Genomic DNA, 21,470 nt, shown 5'->3' with positions numbered 1-21,470 from the left:
GAAAAGAGAAGAGAAGAGAAGAGAAGAAATACTAGAAATTAGGGTTTTATTCAGACCGCATTTCAAATTAGTGCAACAAATATTGAAATTGTTAACTAATACTATAAGAGAAGTTGGCTCAAGTTCCTCGTTTTCTTCAAAACTAAAAAGGCCATAAATTTTTACCTGTGAAAGAAGAAACGGACCGATGAAAAATTCGAAGTTGTTTTGGCCGGAGAGCGAGGTTGTCACGTCGATTGAAGTCGAAAAGGAACTGGAATCCCAACTATTTGTAGTCGGATGTTGAAGTCGCCGAGGATTGAAATAAGAAATTTGCAGAACAGTTGGTTGGGAGAGAGTTGAGAGAAGCTGTCGAGAGAGGGATGAGAGACAGGTTGATTGAATTGAAGAGGGGAACTCGAAGCTCAACTATTTGTCGTCAGGGGTTGAAGGGAGAAATTTTACAGAACTGTTGGTTGGGAGAGAGTTGAGAGAAGCTGTCGAGAGAGAGGAGAGAGTGGTTGATTTAGATTGAAGAAGGTGTGGGTTGGGTTGATTTGTATTTTTGAAAAGATTAGAATGTTTTGAAAATATTAATCAAGTCCACAATTAACTTGATCAAATTTCCTAATAATGTTTGACCCTATCTGTTAGTTAATGTCACCAATCCATCATTCAAGACTTAAAAGACACTTATCCTTCAATTTTCTCATGTAAGTATCACCCTCCACAAATTAAATTTATTTTACTAATAACAATTAAAAGCTAAAATATTATCTTTTATCAAACTGAATTAATTTCAAAGTACTTACTTTATAGAAAACATGAAGTCATTTATTATCTTTTTGTTTCCTATTTTACCATAATTACTCCGATCAATCAATATTTATTGATTAAGCTAAGTTAGATTTTTAGTAGAAATATAGAAGGTACTCTAGTTCTAATATTTTTAAAGAGTTTTCAAAAATTATAGAAGGCAGACAATATGATCTAGATAATACTCACACTTGTTATTTGGATTAATTTAGATTCACATGTGATTTTTTTCTCTATACTCAGATAAGAAACTATTACCTTTCTATTCATAATTTATGTGTTATTTTTCAATTTTTGAGTGTCAATTTGACAAATTTTTAAAGATAAAATAAATTAAATTAATTTAAGATTTTAATATTAAAATTTATTTATTAAAAAATTATACTATACAATAAATATTATAAGCCACTATTCTATTCATATTTATATTAAAAAGATATTTTAAAATAATGAATATATTTTACATAATTTGAATTTAACAAAAGCGAAAAGTCTCACGTAAATTGAATCGAGAGTGTGCTAAATTTTTCCTCATTCGCAAATATGAGAATAAATTAAAAATGCTCCCCCCCCCCCCCCCTTCTTATTTACTTGTCTATAAATTGCACATCCCTTACGAAATTATTATTTTCTTCGTTCATTTTTTTTTCATTTTTTTATTTTAAAATATTAAATAATACTTATTCAGTTTATAAAATCTATGGATAATTTATTTATTTTTACCCATTTTATTCGTAGCATTATATACATTCATTATCAAATGCATTTTTGAAGCATTAAATTTATTATATTTAAAGAGTAATATAGTAAAATTATCTCTATCATCTCCTATTTTCTAATTTCCATATTAATAGAAAAGTAGACAAATAAATATGAATGGAGAAAATAATTAGAAGCTAATTTGACTAAATTAGTTTTATTTATTTTTTTTATTTAATTTTTTTTACATTATATTAATATCTCTTTCATATTTATTATTAAGAATAAAAATAAAAATAAATAACTAACTACATAAATTTTGTAAAATGACAAGAATCTAAATAAATAAATAAAAATATTTATTTATTTTTAGTAAGAAGGACAATTAATTAAGAACACTGCGAGTATAAATATGTTTTCATTAACAGTTTGGAACTTGAGCAGTTGCCATCTATGGTAGTTGCTCTGACTCCTTCCACCACCTTCCACCCCAACCACCCCACCGACCCCCTACCCCCACCCCCACCCCACCCACCCACCGCAAACTTCTTTCGTTTCTTCTACGTCATACAAACAAGTAACAAGTAAACAATTCTAATACAACTACAACCATTACGCACAAAATACTCAGAAAAAGTCTCCTTTCTCTTAAGTCTTCTCTTGAATCTTTCTTGATTTTTGCCCCTATGTAACACCATCTGTTTCTTTCCTCCTATTTACACCTCTATACATTCTTCACTCTTTTTTATGCTACCCCAGAAATTTGTTACAACTGTTTGTACTCTCTTCACTTCCTGCAGACATGGATGTTCTGTTATTCCTAGTTGTTTCCTTGATAGTACCGAAGGTTGTTGTAGTAACTGAGGCAAGATTTATAGTTGAGAAGAACAGTATAAGTGTTCTGTCACCTTATTCAATGCACTCTAAACATGATGCTTCTATTGGTAACTTTGGTGTTCCTGATTATGGTGGCTCTTTAGTTGGAACTGTTGTTTATCCTAAAAAAGGTGTCAATGGATGCAAAGAGTTTGATGGTGATAAGCCCTTCAAGTCTAAGGCTCATCGTCCTAATATTCTTCTTCTTGATCGTGGAGGTAACTTATATTTTAATTATTACGTATTAATTTTTAATGATTTGGAAAATTGAAAAAAAAAAAAAATATACAAATTTTTGGGTAATATATAGTTTTAATTTTTGATTTGATGCTATAGTATTTGAATTGAATAGATACTAGTTTAGGAAACTTACGAGTTTCTCTATAGTGGGTTGGTTCTAGTTAAATTTTTGTATTTATTTAGTGAATTTTTTAGTACAAATACAAAGTTTGGACTAAAGCTACGGGGTTGGACTAAAAGCCTAGGTAGCCTTTTAGGTTCGCCTCGAATAGTATGCTGAACTATGAGATAAATACGATAATTCATCTGAAGATCAGTCAAAGGAAGTGTATGCTTCAAACATTGTACAGAACATAAAAAGATAATTTCATTTTGGAATTCAATTGGTGTCCTTTATTATACTAATAGTTTCACTTGTGTAATGAATTTTATCTTTTGAAAGGATTTATATTAACTTCATGAAATTTATCCATTTTAATTATATGATCGGTCGGTTAATATACAAGCTGTGTTACTATCTTCAGCAAATGGAAATCTATGCCTACTTCAATAGTAAACTGTGGATCGACTTGAGTTTATCATATTAGATAAAGCTATATGCTTTCAATAATTTTTTTTCTACTTTTGCAGACTGCTATTTTGCTTTAAAGGTTTGGAATGGCCAACAAGCTGGAGCGGCTGCAGTTCTAGTTGCTGATAGCATAGATGAGTCTCTTATAACAATGGATTCTCCTGAAGAAAACATGGATGCCAATGGATACATCGAGAAGATTGGAATACCGTCGGCATTAATTGGAAAATCCTTTGGTGACACGTTGAAAGAAGCTCTGAAGAAGGGAGAGGAAGTTGTGATCAAAATGGATTGGACGGAGTCAATGCCTCACCCTGATCAGCGAGTCGAGTATGAGCTGTGGACTAATAGCAACGATGAGTGTGGGGTTCGTTGTGATGAGCAGATGAATTTCATCAAGAACTTCAAGGGACATGCTCAGATACTTGAAAAGGGTGGTTATACTTTGTTCACGCCACACTATATTACTTGGTACTGTCCTGAAGCTTTCATTCTTACCAGCCAGTGCAAATCTCAGTGCATAAATCACGGGAGATACTGCGCTCCTGATCCAGAGCAGGACTTTGGGGAGGGGTACCAAGGTAAGGACGTCGTCTTTGAGAACTTGAGGCAGCTCTGTGTCCACAGAGTTGCAAACGAGAGTAGCCGTTCTTGGGTTTGGTGGGACTATGTGACGGATTTCCATATCAGATGCTCCATGAAGCAAAAGAGATACAGCAAAGAATGTGCTGAGGAGGTCATGAAATCGCTTGGTATCTCTCTTTCGAGTAAACTGTTTTGGTTACTATTGATAATTTATACTGTTCTCAGTAGTTACTCTTTGTGTTTTATTCGATTCATCAGATTTGCCGGTTGACAAGATAAAGAAATGCATGGGTGATCCGGAGGCTAATGTAGAGAATAAAGTGTTGAAGACTGAGCAAGACCTCCAGGTCCCTTCCGTCTGAAAATCTCTAATCATATCATTACTGTGACATGATTAGCCATTTTGATATTTTACAGATACAATTTCTATGTTATCGCGAACATGTTACATAAACATGACTTCTTCTTTTGGTTCCCTTAATAGGTGGGCCGAGGACCTCGTGGTGATGTGACAATCTTACCAACAATGGTCATCAATGATGTTCAATATCGAGGTATGATGTAGATGTAGAAAAATGAGTTCCAGTGTAGAGTAATTGTTTATATTCATAGCTATTATAAACAGAATTTATTGAGTACTCAAACACTGTTATACGGATTTTTGAAGGAAAATTGGAGAGGACTGCTGTTTTGAAAGCCGTATGTGCTGGATTTAAGGAGACAACTGAACCTTCGATATGTTTAAGCGGAGGTTTGACACCGTTCTCTTCTTCATGATCTTGCTACTGAACTTATTGCATAAAATAAGTGGAACTTGCTAAATTGTTGCTTATTTTCAATGGACAATAGATCTTGAAACCAATCAGTGCCTTGAAAGGAATGGTGGCTGTTGGCGGGATCCAAAATCTAACATAACTGCCTGCAAGGTATAGCAAACAACGTTCTCGGAAATCTTGAAAACTGATTGTCCTCCTCCATGAACAACTATTGCGGTATATATAACAACCGTTTATGTGAGCCTCATGCTTGTGCCTTGATCTATATGTTTTAAAGGACACTTTTAGAGGAAGAGTCTGTGAGTGCCCTTTGGTGAACGGCGTTCAGTATAAAGGAGATGGATACACATCTTGCGAAGGTACGGAAGTGTTGCTTCTTGTTCTTTAATTATACATCAGTTAAATGGAAACAATTTCGCTCTTGGAGTATAATCTTCGGAAACAAGTTGGTTGTTTAACTTTTGTTTTCCAGTAAACCATGCAAGACTAGTTAAATAGAAGCATATAGATGGTTGTTTTCTCTTTCAGATCGCAAAACCTAAGTGGCTTTCTCCGTATATAATGTTCCATTTTACAGGTTATGTTGCCGGAGTCCCAAATCCTCCAATGATGTTGCCACAACCATGTCGGATCCTTCCCCAAAAAAAAAAAAGGATGTTTTTTTGGAGGATCCAACGGCATAGCTTGCAAGTCCTTTCTCGTTTATTAGGAAGTTTGCCGTAAAATTCTAGTGGCATAGGGAATTTTATATAGATATAATTGGCTCATTGAGTTGCTAGTCACTCTTGAACATTTAATCAACTTACATTTCAACCTCTAACTGGCTTGCTATCGATTGACAGCCATTGGACCCGGAAGGTGTACGGTAAACAATGGTGGATGCTGGTCAGAAACCAGAAATGGAGAAACATTCTCAGCATGTTCAGTTCAGTAAAATCAATACTTTCTTGCATCTGTATTTACTCTAAGATTAAACCATTCTATGTGCTTAAATCTGTTTTAACGCGAAGCAGGAGGGAGACCTATCAGGCTGTAAATGTCCCTTTGGTTTTAAAGGAGATGGCCATAAATGCGAGGGTATGTAACATTCTCATAGTTCCTTTTCACTTTTTTCACGTTTGGCACGTACTGATTTCAAATGTCGTTCCTTCCAACAAAAATATCAGATGTAGATGAATGCAAGGAAGGAACTGTTTGTCAGTGTGATGGCTGCAGCTGCAAGAACATGTGGGGCGGATACGATTGCAAATGTAAAGGAAATCAACTTTACATAATGGAGCATGATACTTGTATAGGTAAGGAAAAATTGATTCAGCTGTCAGCACCATTAACATATGTGGTTCATCTAGTACCGCATCATTTTTACTAAAATTTAACCATAAGGTCATACATACAACAACATATAAAAAAATCTTACTATAAAGTGCTGCCTCCGTCAGAAACTCGCATTTTTATTGATAATCTTTCATGCCATAACATGATGAACTTACAGTATTACCTTGTTTTTAAATTATACAGAAAGGCACTCATCAAAGATCGGACGGGTCCTTATGTTCTCTTTCCTAGCCATTGCAGTGGGTGCTGGCGTAGCTGGCTACATCTTTTACAAGTATAGACTTCGGGTAAGCATATCGAGTTGTTATCCACAGTTTTTACCCTTTCACAGTAACATGTGTTGTCGAATAGTCAGACTTGTGCTATGCCTCAATCTCAAGTAAATCCTCCATTTTGGGGTAGTCCTACTTACACTAACCATTCTTCAATTTATATAGTCATACATGGACTCGGAGATTATGGCCATCATGTCGCAATACATGCCTCTCGACAACAACCATCAGAATCAGGTCGTCCATCACGAAACTGAACCTCTACGACAGAGCTCAGTATGAAGAATGTTGTTTTCCAAGCGCAAACGTTTGATCCAAAGTTCTCTTGGGATACTTTTCGACGTCTTGAATCTTGAAGGAGCAGTGTCATATTAGAGGAAAACTACAATGAGATCATGAAAACTGGCTTTTCCATTTGTGCATAATAGAGTTTTTAGATGTAACTATTCATCTGTGTTATAACAACATAGAAAAGGACATATACTTGGCAAAAGGCAACCCATGACGTTTTACATTATTCAGCAGCTGCCTGTAGTTGAGATCAGAGGTACAATAACTTTTGCATCAAACCTCACTCTAAATAAGATACATTTAATTTGAATAAAGAATGAATTGTACTTGAAGGAGTAAATAACTTATGGTAGCCTTGCTTTATTGGAACTCAAAACCCATTACATTTTGGATTCACCGAAGTGAAATACGTATTCACCAACTTCAACGAGTTGATTGATTATCAGACTTATTTTCTTTTAGTCACACGTGAAAATAGGAATGAATGAAGAGGAAAATCTTACTAGCACATCGGTATGCTACCTGAACTCCCACTTTTTTGGTGAAGTCCCCACCTTCCCCAATAGATAGGAAAATCCTTAAAACTATATATGCTATATTTGAACATAAACTCAACATTCAAACTTCCCATGTTTCCCTCAGAAAAATGAAATGAATCTGTCCAAGTAAGAACCAACTACGAGGGTTGTGCCAGATCATCCAAAATAAATTACACATTCACTATTATGGACTTCAGTTTTGAAACTAGCAGAATCAATCAGTCTGTTTTTCAACTACACCCATATTTCCTCTTCTATCTCTAAAATCTTGACTCTTCCAATCAATCATACATAATCAACTAGTTGGAGGCAGAGATCAGACTCAAGCACAAAGTGGCATATCCAACCCTCTTTCCTGTACCAAATGAAGCCTCCAATTTTTCAAAAAGACATGAGACCTGCATAGGAAACTAAAGTCTGAAATACCACCGAGGCGATTATCTCATTCAGCTAAACCCCAACAAACTCCTCTGAACCATCGTCTCACCATGAAAAACCTACTTCGTTTAGAGGAAGTGCAAAAGACCTGATGAGTGATGATTACTAGGGTAAGCTGTACAGTTAGAGGAAGCACATGGCTCCAAAGCATGATTTCATAAAGCAGCTTCTTAAAATATGTCCGTCACATTCCAAGCTACAAAATGTCACTAGTACTAACAGAAAGTAAGATCAGCGGACCCGTAAAGATGGGGTGGTGCAAGTGACAAACAGCAGAAAAGCACAAACATATGTAAGGTACTAAACCAAATCTCTTAAAAAACATGACAAATGATTACTAATGACAAATATCAGCCAGAAAATAAGGAATTTCTCAAAGATTACATATTAAGCATGTGTTAATCATCAATCTGCAACCTCCTTTGAAAGCCAGGGCAACTGCACAAAGAAAATGTTAAATCTTTATATCTGGTAACAAGTTTTCATCAAACATGAACACACCAATGAAAAGAGCCAAAACTCTACCTGCTTTTCTATTGAGATGGAACCTCACAACAGAACGGACCTACAGCATACATCACAGCCCCTAACAGGGGTAAAACTGTGTTGATAAAATAAAGGCATCAGAGAAACCTTAGCCACTTTCTCCATACAGCAAACTCCACCAAAACAAATGAAAAGAATGAAGCGACATATGACTTGAACAAAGGGGCTCAAGTACCCCAAAAATGCACCACACAAGAGGCAGGTATGCTTGGGGCAAGCGTCTCCCACCAGAAATAGAACCTAAATCCAGAGAAGAGTTTTAAATATTAATTGTTAAGGAAAGCCTCTAAAATAATAAGGAGTGTTTGCCAAGACGACATCAAAAAAGTTCTAAGCCCAGAATAGGCCTTCAACTCAGAAGATGCAATAAAATAATAACTGAGCTCTAGTTAGAGGGTGGAGCAACTGCATTTGTTAAACACAAATTAGTGACAAACACAACCCACAGTCATTGCATCTTATAGAAGACATGGAACTAGTTAACTTCCTGTTGTCCTTGTGGATGATCACCAAGATGCCAAAATCTGTAGTAGATACCCACAACCATCAGCTTGAAAGATAAAGTTGATTAAATTGCAGAAAGAAAAAATAGGACAATATAATCTCCAAAATAACAAGAAAGAATATGAAAATTCTTAAAATTCGTAACAAGGATCAGATATGTCGAATAGTTGCAAAAGAAACCTTTAAGGCCATGCCACATAACTTCCCATCATCTCTTTCTCCCACCACGTTCTCTCAGAGAGAGACTGAGTGTTTCTCCAAAAGCAATATTATAGTATGCAAGAGACAAGTTGTCCTTGAGAAAACCAGCCTTTCCACTCAGCTTTTGTTTATTTGCAGGAAGCTGGATCTCCCCGGAAATCTTCTCTTTCAGACTGGCAATGGTTTCAGACAGAGATTGCACTGTGATTCCCAGAACTTGTCCTTTGAGATTCCCTTCATCAGTATTAGGCACAGATACATTGATCCTTGCAGGTCCCTGCAACACAATATATCGGGAAATAAAATTCCATGGATGTAAGAACACATGAGGCATTAAACAAAGTTCTCAAAGAAACCCAGACAATTATGTGAAGAGTGTGAGCATGTGTGTGTGTGTGTTGGGGGGGGGGGGGGGGGGGGGGGCAGCTATCCCTACCGAGTGCTGATCCAAAAACTGGTCTTCGGGAATGAGAATAGACTCATCAAGCTTTTGCCTCTTTGGCTCTGGCTCTTCCGGGAGAGGAGGGGCTTCCTCGGGTGGAGGAGGTGGTGGCATTCCTTGGGGCATAGGAGGAGGCGGAACCATAGACATTCCGGGCTGGGACATGGGATGAGGAACAAAGGGTCGAGGTGCTCCCAAAGATGCAAACTGTGATCCAGGAGGTGGTGGAATCGGAAGGCTATGCGAATTCATAGCCATTGATGGAGGCATTGGGGGATGATTCACCATGAGGTTTTGCTGACCTGGCATTTGTGGCATGGGAGGAGGTGGGGGCCGAGCCTGAGGAATCATGTTAACCATAGCAGGTCGAGGTGGAGACGGAGCAGCAACCCCAGCACTGGTGGGAGTGGAGTACTGCACTGTATTAGGAGGCCTAGGAATATTCAGCACAAGCCCAGGAGGTGGAGGTAGTGGCCTAACAGATGGAAGACCGGGTCTGAGAGGTGGAGGAGCCTGCGGACCAGGAAGGTTTCTTGCATCATTTGCAGTGTCATTCTGATCATCCGTGTTGTTCTGAGACATTACATGGCTTGCAGTGCGGCCAATGCTACCTGTGTGACCATCCCATATGACCTGCTTCGACTCTTCCATCCTTTTTTCAATCTCAGCCTTGACCGCATTTGAAACTTCTTCTTCCGTTGTACCAAATATATCTGGACGGGTTCGGGCAAGCCCAACAATGTTCCTAGAAATCTCATCATCCTGTGCAAGAGTTGTTCCCTTAATCTTCGCAAACATCCTGTCCTTCTGTTCCTTGTACTTCGGATCAATGAGAGAGATTCTCATATGTTCAGACATCTCATTAATAGGTATTAGTTCACCAGTAATAGGAGAGACAACATACTTAGTTGTGTCCCTTTCTGCCGGGATCCTCTCTTCAGGCCTCTTCCAGTTCTTCACAATCCGCATTGGTGGATCCTTTTCTTCTGGAATTGCCATGGTTTCAGCACTCTTGATACCCCCATTCTCTTCAAGATTCGCAGCTCGCATACCTTCTTCAACTAGCTGCACCTCTTCTTCATCCATCTCCATTTCCACCTCCTTTCCAGGCTCAACATAGTCCTCTTCCTCCAACATAGGCATCTTGCTCCTCCTTATAACCTCCTCAAGAGTCATAGGTGGAGGTAAATCCTGATCCTCATCATCAGAAAAATCTATCGTCTCAACAACAACAAAATCATGCCAATCAATCATAGCCATTTGCAACCTCTCCTGTTCAATCTCATCTTCAGCTTTCTGTCTAGCCTGCTCCTGTGATCTTTCCCATTCCAACCGACGAAGACATCGCTCTAGGACTGTTGTCATGTCAGCAGCACTCTTCTGCAGCTTATCCATCAAACCTTTAGGAGGCATCAGAACTTTTGAATATGCATCCGCAAGTGAAGTGAAAAACATGAACATACTGTGAGTAGGCTTTAGAAAATGAAATTGGGGATTATTTATCTCTCTGCTTGTCAACCCAGTTAAGAAAGACTTCCCATTTCTGGCCACAAATTGTGATGTAAGCTTAATGATATCCAGTTCTTCACCTGTGATCCCTTCAGGGAGTCTAACGGTATACTGCTCTGCCTCAGGTGGCTCAAGAACCTTTATGACAGGTCTAAATTGAGCTGACAGATCAGGTTTTGCAGTTGCCTCAGCAGCATCAGCAATAGGAGGAGCAGGGGCTGCTTCTTTGTCTTCTGGATGAGTAGGCAGCTCTCCAGAAGCCTGATTCTGTGAGCGAGCTTCAGCCAGACGGTGCTGATAATAGGCATGGTAAGGATCAGAAGCATTCAGAAAGTTGAATTTTGCATTGCCAGCATTACTTTGAACAATCCTCTTCTCAAATTCTGGACCATTCTTCGCCACAAACTGTGAAGTCTTGTCAACAATACTCCTAATATCCGGAGGGGGGTAAATTATACCAATAGTTCTTGTATGTGTTGCAACAGATGTTGAAACATTGTCAGCTTTATTGTTTTCCTCTTCATTCTCTTCCATCTTATCATCCTTTGGTTCCTCTAACACCTGAGCTGGAGGTGTTGGTCCCAGATTCCCATCCAACGGGGGCGCCGGAAGAGGCAATATCGGTGAGGTGCCTAACATCTCTATTCCTGAAAGTTGCAGCAAATTCCATTAAAGGAAAGAGTCATTCATTTATGGCACAGAGCCTTGAGCACAAATAGCTGAAAGAAAAAAAGAACCCCAAATGAATGTCTCCATCTTCATTTTGTTTTCCCCAGGCAAACCCTAGGAACATGGTCCCCACCTTCGGTTGCCATTCAAACAATCAGAACCCAGAAAAATGCTTAAATTATCCAAGCAAGAAACCCAATAATATGTTGATAGTGTCGTTTCATTTCAAACGAGAAAGGAAAGGGAAATTAACTTAAATAACCGCCCACTCAAAAAAGAAAAAGCCAAAAAATGTATAATATGTGTACAATTAGTGTATAAAATATGTGACACGACCTACCTAGGCCATGACCAGCGTTCAGTAAACCTAAACCTATCGAGCAAGCCTAAACCATCTTCAAGCTAAAATATTGGTAGAGCTTCCTCTATACCGGGAGCAGTCCATGAATTCAAATCTGGCAGCACTCACCACTCAGTAAACAAGAACCAGACATACTATAATACCAACCTATTAAGTCTAGGAGGATATCAAAAATAGAGGTCACTGGATTTCACAAAAACTTCAAAAGTTCCACATCACGCCTTTACTAGAACAAGCCAAAACAAAATTTACAAAATCGACTCAAGGAGAAAGAGACTAGGATTTAGATAAACTAATATACCACCCTAGTCTAAGCAAAATGATGGCCCATGCAAAGCAAGTGAGGGGCTCACTGGATCCACCATCAGCTCTGTCAATCACTCTGTCTGGGTTAAAGGGTCACCCTAAGCTAAATTATCTATACGGGAAAAAGAAAAAAGGAATGGAGTCAATCACACCGACTGAGTAAGTAATAACATCAACCATAGTGTTTTATTTGAGACAAGCATATCTAAGAAGTGTAGTTTATAGATCATCAACAGTAGCTTATTAAAATCAACATAAAAATACATGTATGAAAACTGTGTTCAAGCTAGTTCAATAATCACAATCTTATTTCTTGGCAGGATCATATGCCAGCATTAAGTATATTTTCTCACATAATGGATTTACCATAGCCATCTGACTACCCCATCAGCTAGAGAGAGTGTTTGCAGAATACTAGTTTTCCTACAAGGTGCTCCAGGTCTAACAATCTTAGATAACGGTGAATCTGTCAAAGTTAAACATAATATTCATACCCTTTGTGTCAAGAATCAAATTCAACAGTATATAATAACTCATAAACAGCATAGATTCAAGACTCGATTGTCAAATATATTTAATAATACTATCGCTTTTGCACCGTGCAAGTAATCAATTTTTTGGATTGGATATATCGTTTCAATGCAGGGAAATGAATTTAAAATGATGCAATAGTTGATATCACTCACAATACTTCCGCTGAATAGTTCTAACCTTGCTTCCAATGATTAGGTCTCAAAGTGTCAATAGTCTAAAATCACAATATAATATTTAGAAGATGCTATACTATATATCCCTTATAACTCATGAACTCTAAATTATTCTTGTGATGAAATAGAAAACTCCCAATTTACACACTCAGTAGACAAATTTAGACATTCATCTAATGTCGTATGATGCATCGCCGGAGCTTTAGTTCATCGAGCTTCCCTATAAATTATCAAGAGTAGTATCACCCAACTCAATAACCAAATTAGTAATTATCTTATCTGAATAGAGAACAAAAAAAAGAGAGGAAGGAGGAGGAATTAATTGGTGAATAAGCAATCGTAAACTTACTGTTTATCTACTCTTCCGTTTTCTTCTCCTCTTTCGTATTTTTGGTTTTCCAGTTTGTTTGGAGAATTTTGTTGTTGTTGGGCGTTTTAAACCACCAGTACTGATTTTATTTATACAACTTTTTTTTTTCCTGATAACCGACTATGTTTCTTTTTTTTCTTTTCGCTGCTCTTCTTGCTTTTGTATTTTTTATTTATTTATTATTATTATTATTAATATCAAAATGATTTGGGTCATGAAATACTCTGGTTCATGTTTATTTATTCATTATTAATTTTACCGATATATTAAAAAATAATAAATATATTATATTACTTTTTAAATATAATAGATTTAATATTTTAAATATAAATAATAACTTTAAGGATAAGGACAAATAGAATATAAAATAATAAATTATTCATTAATTTATAGATAGAGTAAGTATTGATCCTGCCATTTCGAAAAGAAGAATATACTTTATTTTTTTTATAATACTTTAATTTCAAGTTTATACTTGATATGTTTAAAACTATAAAATTAAAAAATATTTTAATATATTTAATAGGATCACAAAAATAAAATAAAAAATTACTTTCTTTAACTTATATGTTAAGTCAAAATAAATTTCTTAGAACAAAATATTAGACATTTATTCATTACAATAATACTATACAATAATGGCAGATGGAGGACTGAATAGGCCCGAAAGTTGTGATCTGTGGGCTATAAAACAAAAGCCCAAAGGAGAAATCCCCAAAATGTAGCTGGCCTTCCTTCTTCAACTACGGCTCCTCACTCCCCTATTTTTTTCCTTTTAAATAATCCTAGTTTGCCCGCACCTCACTTCTCACAATCAACAGGTACTTCTAACTCTATAACAGCTTGTTTTGATGACATTGTTAATTTAAATACAATATTTGCTTCAATTGTTATATTTAAATTGTATTGTTAAATTTATATTAAGTAACAATGACAAGTCTTAGTTTGTGTAACATCTTTTTGGTGTGATGCATGGTTAATGCTTCTTTCTGCTTCTTTTTTATTTTATTATTTACCCTGTCTTGTTATAGTAGTTGCGCCCCATGATTTACTTTTCTGGTAGGTTTATCTTTAAATTATTTGACATTATGTAACCATGGTGTTTGAAATAAATTTAAATGTGATAGAAAATTAATAAAATGTGAAGAAACAAAGATTTTATTTATAAACAACATGATCGTGTCATTGTGTTTGTTCCTTATTCTGTTCTCTTGTTTTTCTCTGCGTATTACAAGAACGTGGGATGATTTGGTCCTCCTTGAAATCTATTTGATTTCCATGAGAGGACCTTTTTTAAAGTATTTGATTCTCAGGAAAAATTTGTCACACCTTGATCGCTTTGTGAATATCTGTAAGTGTATGAAATTTTTGAGATGTCTTCAAGGGAATATATTACCTTTAAATAGATAGGATTTAAGGTTTAGGGTAGAGTAGTTTACCTGAAATTGGGCTTATCTTATAATATCCCAAAATTTTGATGTCTACCCACGAAAAAGATATGATATATTCAAACATTGTATTTATTAAAATAATTCAATAAATACAGTACAATAACATCATGAAAAATATGTAACAACCATCCAAACAAAGTGCAAGTCTTATTTATCTTCAAAATACTTGTGATTTTTACATGCTCTTCTGCTAAAATGGTGCGTGTTTTAACAGATTTTTGTCTTCGCCTTTGGATATTTTTCAACATGACTCAAGGTATACGATTCTTTCTTCACGCCCTCACACCCCCTTTTTTATCCCTTCTGGTTTATAAGTCTTAAGCTTAACGCAAATAGAACTTTTTCTAACAGATAACAAAAGAGCTGCTGTTGAATGGGATAGATATGATAGAATCAGTGGTCTACCAAGAGATGTTATGTATCATATCCTTGAGCTCTTGCCTGCTCAGGACGCAGCAATAACTGGTCTTTTGTCCAGAAAATGGAGAAATATTTGGTCCATGTTTCCATATCTGGTGCTGGATAAGGTCTTCTGCAGAAAATTATTAGTAAAAGAATCTCAATTTATCTTCAAAGAAACGGTAGATGAGATTCTCTTGCAGCATATTGGAGACATTATGAAGTTTGTTCTTGATGTTTCAGGAAATTATTTTTTTTTGACAGATGAATCCGTTATGTCAGCAGAAATGGTGTCAAGGAACTAACTCTTAACATGTCCGATAATACTATTTATAAACTCCCTTCGTATGTATTCAATTGTCTTACCTTGACACATTTGCAACTCTTCAACTGTATCTTCAAACCCCCAGATTCTTTTCTTGGCTTCCAAAATCTTGTAACCCTCAATCTGCGACAAATAACCTTTGTGCCAACCTCAGGTTGTTGTGTTAACAATGCCCCCTATCTTGTCAATTTAAACTTGGAGTATTGCCATGGCACTGAATGTCTGAACATCGTTGCATCAAGGTTGAAGTTCTTGATTGTTCATGAGAAACGGTATCTTAATCTAAAGTGCTTTATGCACTACCGAAATTTTTCTGTGTTAGGACTTGATTTGGTTGAGCTCGAAGAAGAGGTTGATAATGTAAAGTATGATGACGAAAGATCAACTTTGGAAAAGCTTCTTTTAAGCTCATCGTCTTCACTCTGGGAACTTTATTTGGGTTCATGTGTCCTTGAGGTAAGAAATTTAACATGTTTCACTTGAATATTTTATAGTGATGGTATTGACGTGATTCTAATTATTATTGTATTTGGTCCATAGCTTTTGGGTGCAAACGTTGCTCCGGATGGGCTTCCTTTTATGCTCAACTCCTTGTGGTATCCTCTCACTAGGTTTACACTTCAACGAAATGGCTCAGACTTCTTAAGCTCTACTGTTAAATTAAGAGTTCCCTTAACTTGAGTAAACTTCACATTTGGGTTAGAAATTGTAAATATATATGTCTGATCTGGTTCGTTTCCGCTCTTCATATGCTAAAATGACTTGATATTTCTTCGTGCCATCAGGTCTATGATGGCAGTGATGCTGAAACGGTCTTGAAATATCTGGACACACCAACCTGCTTGGATGGATCACTCAAAGAACTCGAGTATGTGACCACCTATCGTTTTAACTGTTCAAAAGCTGAATTGCTTTTCGTAAAATTATTGCTTGCTCGGGCTCCATTGAGCAGGGGAGAGTCCTTAGTTCGAACAAAGAAAGGGATATTATCATTGAATTGATGCGTTTTCCCAGAGCTTCTCCTGACGCAGAGCTATGTTATTCTCCACATTCCGATTAGGTTGTTAAGTACCACAACATCTACTATGTATAGCGTAATGGCACGAATTTAGTATCGTTGTATCTTTTGTAACTATATGTGCCTGGCATTTTGAGTCTTAAGATAATGGGTGCACCCTGATAATATTTCAATATGAGTTCCATCTGCAGATTTCTCTCCTTTAGTCTCAGTTGGGTGATCCTTAATTATTGATTTTATTAACACCTTTTTCTAAACGTCTTTTATTTCATATTCATTACAAAAGTGATTGTGGACGTAACAGGGGCTTAATCACATTTGCACTTAAGATGTAATTGTTCCTGGACCAATTATTAACTTTTTCTGAAAAAGAAAATACTCTAGTAACCAAATGATCGATTAATCCCGGTCTTTTTGTTTATTCATTTGTTATGCTAAAACTTGCTGAATAGATTCAAATTGTATGATTTAATCCAGCATTCCTTTAAATTTCTTTGCTATATCTGCAGGTCAAAAGTGTGAAATCAAACAACAGTAGCATACCAAAAATTCTGCAGTAACTCTCAAAGGCGGATTAGCTTAAATCTCCTTCCAATTTGTGATGCACCTAGTTTCACACATTCGGGCATTACTAAAAACCCAACAAAGAAACTAGAATAAAGACGGTCAGGCATTACTTTGGTCCCAGCAAAATAACTAGCAAATCTGGTCAATCTAATTGCATGTCTTTGCAGACCACAACTTGAGCTTTACGACATTTCATAGACCAAGTCATGCTTTCATGCAGTAAAACACAAGGAAGCGCAACCTATAGAGATCAGTTGCAAGATAACCAATAGGCCAACATTGCCAGATGCAGAAACTTCATATTATGCAAAGATAGTTAAGCATTTGCGAACATCGAATAGGTATCTGAAATTCAGAGTATGGTAAACCAGAAATCTTAAAAGGATATCCAGAATTTTGCTATAAAAGTTTTACCATCTCTCATTTACTGCCTTCTCAGGCCTATAATCCACTTCTAAAATTGTTAAGTTTCTCTACTGTATAAGCCAAACAATTCGCTCTCATCAATTGCTATTACAATATATAGCAATCATCAGACATCAGGAATTACACCACAATAAGAAAAGTGACAGTCATAGTCTAAAAGATTGACCAAAATGGAAGAAATCTGCCAATCAATATATATATTTTAGTCACCTTCCCTGGTATACAATAGAACTGGAAAGAATACTATACCATTATATTAGGATCTTTCACGTTTGAGCACACCAGTACAAGTGTAATACAAACGATACACTTTTAATTACTATAACCTCAAGAGTACCTCCAAATAGATAACACCAGATATTTATTAGACACAAGTACAATTACATAAGATGCTACAGAAACTCTAGATGCTATTAACAAATCATGGGTCTTTTTTTTCAATCCTACTGAAACCAAGTTCACAATGTGTGCGTTAAATGCAGAAGAAGTTAACCTGTGCTACAAATTTAAACTTGAAAGTTCTCTACAATGAAAATAAAAGCTTCACAGATTCAAAATTGCAGCAGACAGCAATATACATTTGAGCAAGACCCCTCTGTGATCAATCCAGTATTTCCAAAGCATAATCAGCCGCTAATTGTCTTATGGCATTTTCCTTGAAGTTAAGTGAAAAAATAACAAAATTAGTACCTTATGTTAGGGGGTTTGTTTAAAATAATCCTTTAAACATACACTTGGGCAGTTTTGGTCCTATATGTTTTGTAGAACAGGTCCCTGATAAGCATGTGAACTGTTTAAACTGAAGAAACTATTAGGAGAACATTTCTCTCAATCCATACATTATGAAGAACCCCCAAAACCAGTAGAAGCAGACCAAACCAGCACCAGAAGAAAAGAAGTAAGTCTCAACGGTTTCTCTAATATAAATGGTTCCAACATACAATTGCGCGTCTTAAATATAATAGAGACCAAAATTGCTCAATTTTGGCTGCTTAGTAGCAAGGATTGCCCTCTTGTAAAAAGATGAGAAGGCGAAGTAAAAGCAAAAGAGGCTGATCAGCTAACATTCGAAAGGCAAAGGAATGGAGTTTCTCACGGTTAGTTGGCATGTTACAGGGAGCTAAACAATGATCTGGACAGCAATATCGCTTGCCTTGAGTCACATATGGAAAAGTAAAGCCCCATCTTAAGTAGCATGTTTCACGTGGCTTCTTAAACACGATGTCTGCCTAACCCAATGCAATCTACTGCAAAGTGTGTGATAATATTTAGCAGATGGTATTTGAGTAACAAGGAGGCCATGAACTGCACAACAGCTAGACAACTCTAGAACTTATTCACTATGTCATTCGTAACGCCTAAAACAAGAAGGAATCGTTATCCACCAGGGGCACTGGGGAATTAGAAAATCACTGAATAGAACATGGATCACACTGCCTGCTTATATCTGTAGGATCTTTTGCGAAGAAGAAACTCTAGGTGTTTAAAGAGAACAGATAGCTGTAAAAGTTCAGATGTCTATGGCTTCTGGCTTTTTGATGCAACATTCAAGGTGTAAAGGCTGAAGACAGCATGGTATACTATCAATTCACAATAGGAACAGGCTTTATGGTACAAATAGGATCCCTCCCTCCATTTTGTTTTAGTATGGGAGGACCCAGATCATGTAATAAAAAGAACTGTGGCAAACATAAAGGACTAAAATTTCTCAGGTGTACACTTAAAGGACTATATGAAGCCATGATTTAAAAAAAAAAAAAAAAAAAAAAAAAAAAGGTTATTAAAAAAAAACGTAAAAAAAAATAGATTGTTTTTTTTTTTTTTCAATTTTATTAAAATTTAAAAAAAAAAAAAAAAAAAAAAAAAAAGGGTTAGTCAAAACCAACGTCAAACATAATGGACTGTTCTTGTCTTTTATCCAGTTTATTCAGCTAGTACATCAATCAACTCTGCCTCATGTTTTCTCCAAATACTATTTGATTTACCAACCATACAAAACTGGTAGCTTCTGTACTCCCCTCACATGATTCAATCATATTAAATTCAACAAGCACCAGGATATATTACAATCTAAAGAAAGCACATGATCTTTGAGACTTGCAAATTAGAAGGTGTACTGCAGTAATGTATAAGAGAACATTTTTAAACGCAAGCAAGTTTTATACTCAACATTATTTAACAAAAGCAAATTTACCTCACATGATTCGAACTTGCTAAACTTAACAAGAACTAAAACATATTACATTTGAATGAAAGGAACCACATTCAAGACTTACAAAGTAGAACACGTAAGCCAAACAATGTTCATGATTTATAAGATAGAACACATAAGCAAATAAAATTTCTATGCTAATATAGGTCGACCAGAGACTTCCCATAGATAAGAAAAAAAAATAAGCATGTTATTATCACCAACACTGACATAAGAGATCAACATCTCAATGCAAGTACGAACAATAGGAAAGAATCAGAAATGACTTAATATTTCATCAAAGCAGATGACCATTTAGCAACGATAATAACACTCTTAACCATCTATATCAGGTTCTACAAGAGCAACTATATAGGATATGAAAGGTAAAAGCCTAAACTAAAATCAACACAATTACATGTCTGAAACCTCAAGGTTCAACTGTATTACCAAGCACAAAAGAAAATGCTTCACGAACTGGAGGATACTCGACAAGTGCAATTTCCATTGCATATCCAGCAACAGGTAATTTCAGATCCCTCAAAACAGTGAATGCCTCCCCCATACGTGTTTTAGGCACCTCTTCAGCTACCGGGCAATAAGGAATCCACGTATCAGGACGATGCTCCTCTGCAATCTCAATGCCCTCCTTTTTCATAGCATCAAACAGCTGTGAATGGAACTGAAGTAGAGACAAAGTTGGTGTTGGGGCAAGAAATAGAACATTGTCATCACTTGGGAGGCTTCCAATTGAACCAAAGGACAGAGGCAAAGATTCTTGCTTGGACGAAAAATTCTTTACAATGTTCTCAAGCTTTGATGGATCAAAATTGGGACTCGAGAAGAGGGTAATGTGAGGTCTAGACTCAATCTCAATAAGCTGAGTGCTAATCTGGCGCCGAGCCAATACATTCCAGGCCTTCAGGACCTGGTTTTCCAGTGCAGGATCAAAGTAGAGCTCAATAGCATAGCCTTGCGACATTGCCTCTATCAAGATTCAGAACAAACGCAAAAGTAAATCAAGAAAGCACTAAAAACTAACAGAATCACAAACTGAACCTGGAAATTCACGCCAACTTTTATAATCAATGTCCGCCTACTCCCTCCATTCCTAAATTAAGTGGTTTTCAGCCTTTTGATTTTATTCCCAAATAAGTAGTACTTTAGATAATCAAGAAGACATTCATGTTGTTCCTTCATTTTTAACTTCTTTTAAATAAAAAGAGTTTTAAATAAGCAAGAAACTACTAAAGAGTACTATCTTTTCCAAAGTATTTATCAAGGATAAGTTAGTAAAAACAATCTTTGTTTTCTAGGAATGAGTAGTTTGGTTAAGGGTGTGTTCAAGCTAAAAACACCACTTATTTAAGGGCGCAACAAATCTAAATTCCAAACACTAAGTTCCACCAAAAAAAACAGTAACAAGGAAGATCCAAATGAGTACACAATAAGCAGAATTAAAGAAAACCCACAAAGAAAACAGATGATGCTAGTAATTCTAACAAAGCAACAAAGTATAATAATATCACTTACAGTAAAGTAAAATTATCAAATACTAAAAACCCCACAAAGTGAATTGGGATCTCATATAAAGAACACACTTAAAAAAGTAAATCCACAAAGAAAAGAATGATTGAATTTAATGAAAACAATGAGAAACCCTAAAGAAAGCACAGAATTAGGTGAAATTTGAAGGCATACCCAGTTGAGAAAAGACGGAGACAAGGCAGGTAATATATGGTGAACAAATGAATTGAGTAGTAGAAATGTAAAGAGTGGACAAAAGGGGTTAAAAGGAAACAAGACAAGAGAAACAAGTTTTCTTGAAATATTTTGGACTACCAACTCCGCTGTAAATTGGTTAGAGGATTTGAAAGAATATACTCCTCACTTTGTCAATGGAAATTTGTATAATTCCTAGTTTAGCTGCACGTGCAATTAACTTTTGATTATTTAAAATTAGATAATTTTTTTAATGAATTGTAAAAAGTTTAAAATATATATTTTATTATAAGCACATGTATATTTTATCATCATAAATTTCAAATGGTTAATGAATTT

At 36.0% G+C, this 21,470-nt stretch overlaps 4 protein-coding genes across 13 annotated transcripts; 2 read left to right on the top strand and 2 right to left on the bottom strand.

Annotated features, from left to right (window-relative positions):
- Positions 1-1,932: 1,932 nt before the first annotated feature.
- On the top strand, positions 1,933-6,780 carry LOC107859717 (vacuolar-sorting receptor 6). Of its 2 annotated transcripts, XM_016704807.2 has the most exons (12): positions 1,933-2,588; positions 3,241-3,933; positions 4,025-4,113; positions 4,251-4,320; positions 4,434-4,517; positions 4,616-4,692; positions 4,820-4,901; positions 5,385-5,467; positions 5,556-5,619; positions 5,709-5,837; positions 6,061-6,164; positions 6,315-6,780. In XM_016704807.2, exons 1-12 carry the CDS (start codon positions 2,297-2,299, stop codon positions 6,429-6,431), a joined length of 1,884 nt encoding a protein of 627 aa, XP_016560293.1. In that variant the 5' UTR covers positions 1,933-2,296; the 3' UTR covers positions 6,432-6,780. The 2 variants fall into 2 exon arrangements, with proteins under 2 accessions (XP_016560293.1, XP_047263088.1); XM_047407132.1 differs by lacking the exons at positions 5,385-5,467; positions 5,556-5,619; positions 5,709-5,837; positions 6,061-6,164; positions 6,315-6,780 and adding an exon at positions 5,120-5,303 and having other exon boundaries at positions 1,935-2,588.
- LOC107859716 (probable splicing factor 3A subunit 1) lies at positions 6,777-13,163 on the bottom strand. 5 transcript variants are annotated; one of them, XM_016704806.2, is made up of 6 exons: positions 13,012-13,163; positions 9,105-11,266; positions 8,648-8,945; positions 7,943-8,203; positions 7,802-7,855; positions 6,777-7,505 (listed from the first exon to the last, which is right to left on the bottom strand). In XM_016704806.2, the coding sequence occupies exons 2-3, from the start codon at positions 11,256-11,258 to the stop codon at positions 8,676-8,678; spliced, it is 2,424 nt and encodes an 807-aa protein (XP_016560292.1). In that variant the 5' UTR covers positions 11,259-11,266; positions 13,012-13,163; the 3' UTR covers positions 6,777-7,505; positions 7,802-7,855; positions 7,943-8,203; positions 8,648-8,675. The 5 variants fall into 5 exon arrangements, with proteins under 5 accessions (XP_016560292.1, XP_016560291.1, XP_016560289.1 ...); XM_016704805.2 differs by lacking the exon at positions 6,777-7,505 and having other exon boundaries at positions 7,695-7,855; positions 7,943-8,487; XM_016704803.2 differs by lacking the exon at positions 6,777-7,505 and having other exon boundaries at positions 7,695-7,855.
- A 568-nt stretch (positions 13,164-13,731) lies between these two features.
- On the top strand, positions 13,732-16,426 carry LOC107859715. Of its 4 annotated transcripts, none has more exons than XR_007052425.1 (5): positions 13,732-13,853; positions 14,698-14,739; positions 14,835-15,663; positions 15,748-15,905; positions 15,993-16,426. XR_007052425.1 is itself a non-coding variant. In XM_047407128.1 (5 exons), exons 3-5 carry the CDS (start codon positions 15,196-15,198, stop codon positions 16,024-16,026), a joined length of 573 nt encoding a protein of 190 aa, XP_047263084.1. In that variant the 5' UTR covers positions 13,732-13,853; positions 14,698-14,739; positions 14,835-15,195; the 3' UTR covers positions 16,027-16,426. The 4 variants fall into 4 exon arrangements, 3 of the variants coding, with proteins under 3 accessions (XP_047263084.1, XP_047263085.1, XP_047263083.1); XM_047407128.1 differs by having other exon boundaries at positions 15,748-15,818; XM_047407129.1 differs by lacking the exon at positions 13,732-13,853 and having other exon boundaries at positions 13,883-14,739; positions 15,748-15,803.
- Positions 16,427-17,450: 1,024 nt separating this feature from the next.
- Positions 17,451-21,337, bottom strand: LOC107859714. 2 transcript variants are annotated; one of them, XM_016704802.2, is made up of 3 exons: positions 21,111-21,269; positions 19,860-20,396; positions 17,451-17,873 (listed from the first exon to the last, which is right to left on the bottom strand). In XM_016704802.2, exons 2-3 carry the CDS (start codon positions 20,389-20,391, stop codon positions 17,845-17,847), a joined length of 561 nt encoding a protein of 186 aa, XP_016560288.2. In that variant the 5' UTR covers positions 20,392-20,396; positions 21,111-21,269; the 3' UTR covers positions 17,451-17,844. The 2 variants fall into 2 exon arrangements, with proteins under 2 accessions (XP_016560288.2, XP_016560287.2); XM_016704801.2 differs by lacking the exon at positions 17,451-17,873 and having other exon boundaries at positions 19,678-20,396; positions 21,111-21,337.
- Between the last annotated feature and the right edge of the window lie 133 nt (positions 21,338-21,470).

Source organism: Capsicum annuum, chromosome 2, assembly GCF_002878395.1.
Source record: "Capsicum annuum cultivar UCD-10X-F1 chromosome 2, UCD10Xv1.1, whole genome shotgun sequence".
Taxonomy (NCBI): domain Eukaryota; kingdom Viridiplantae; phylum Streptophyta; class Magnoliopsida; order Solanales; family Solanaceae; genus Capsicum; species Capsicum annuum.
The sequence above is the reverse complement of the archived record's forward strand: the minus strand, read 5'-3'. Positions and strand labels throughout refer to the sequence as shown.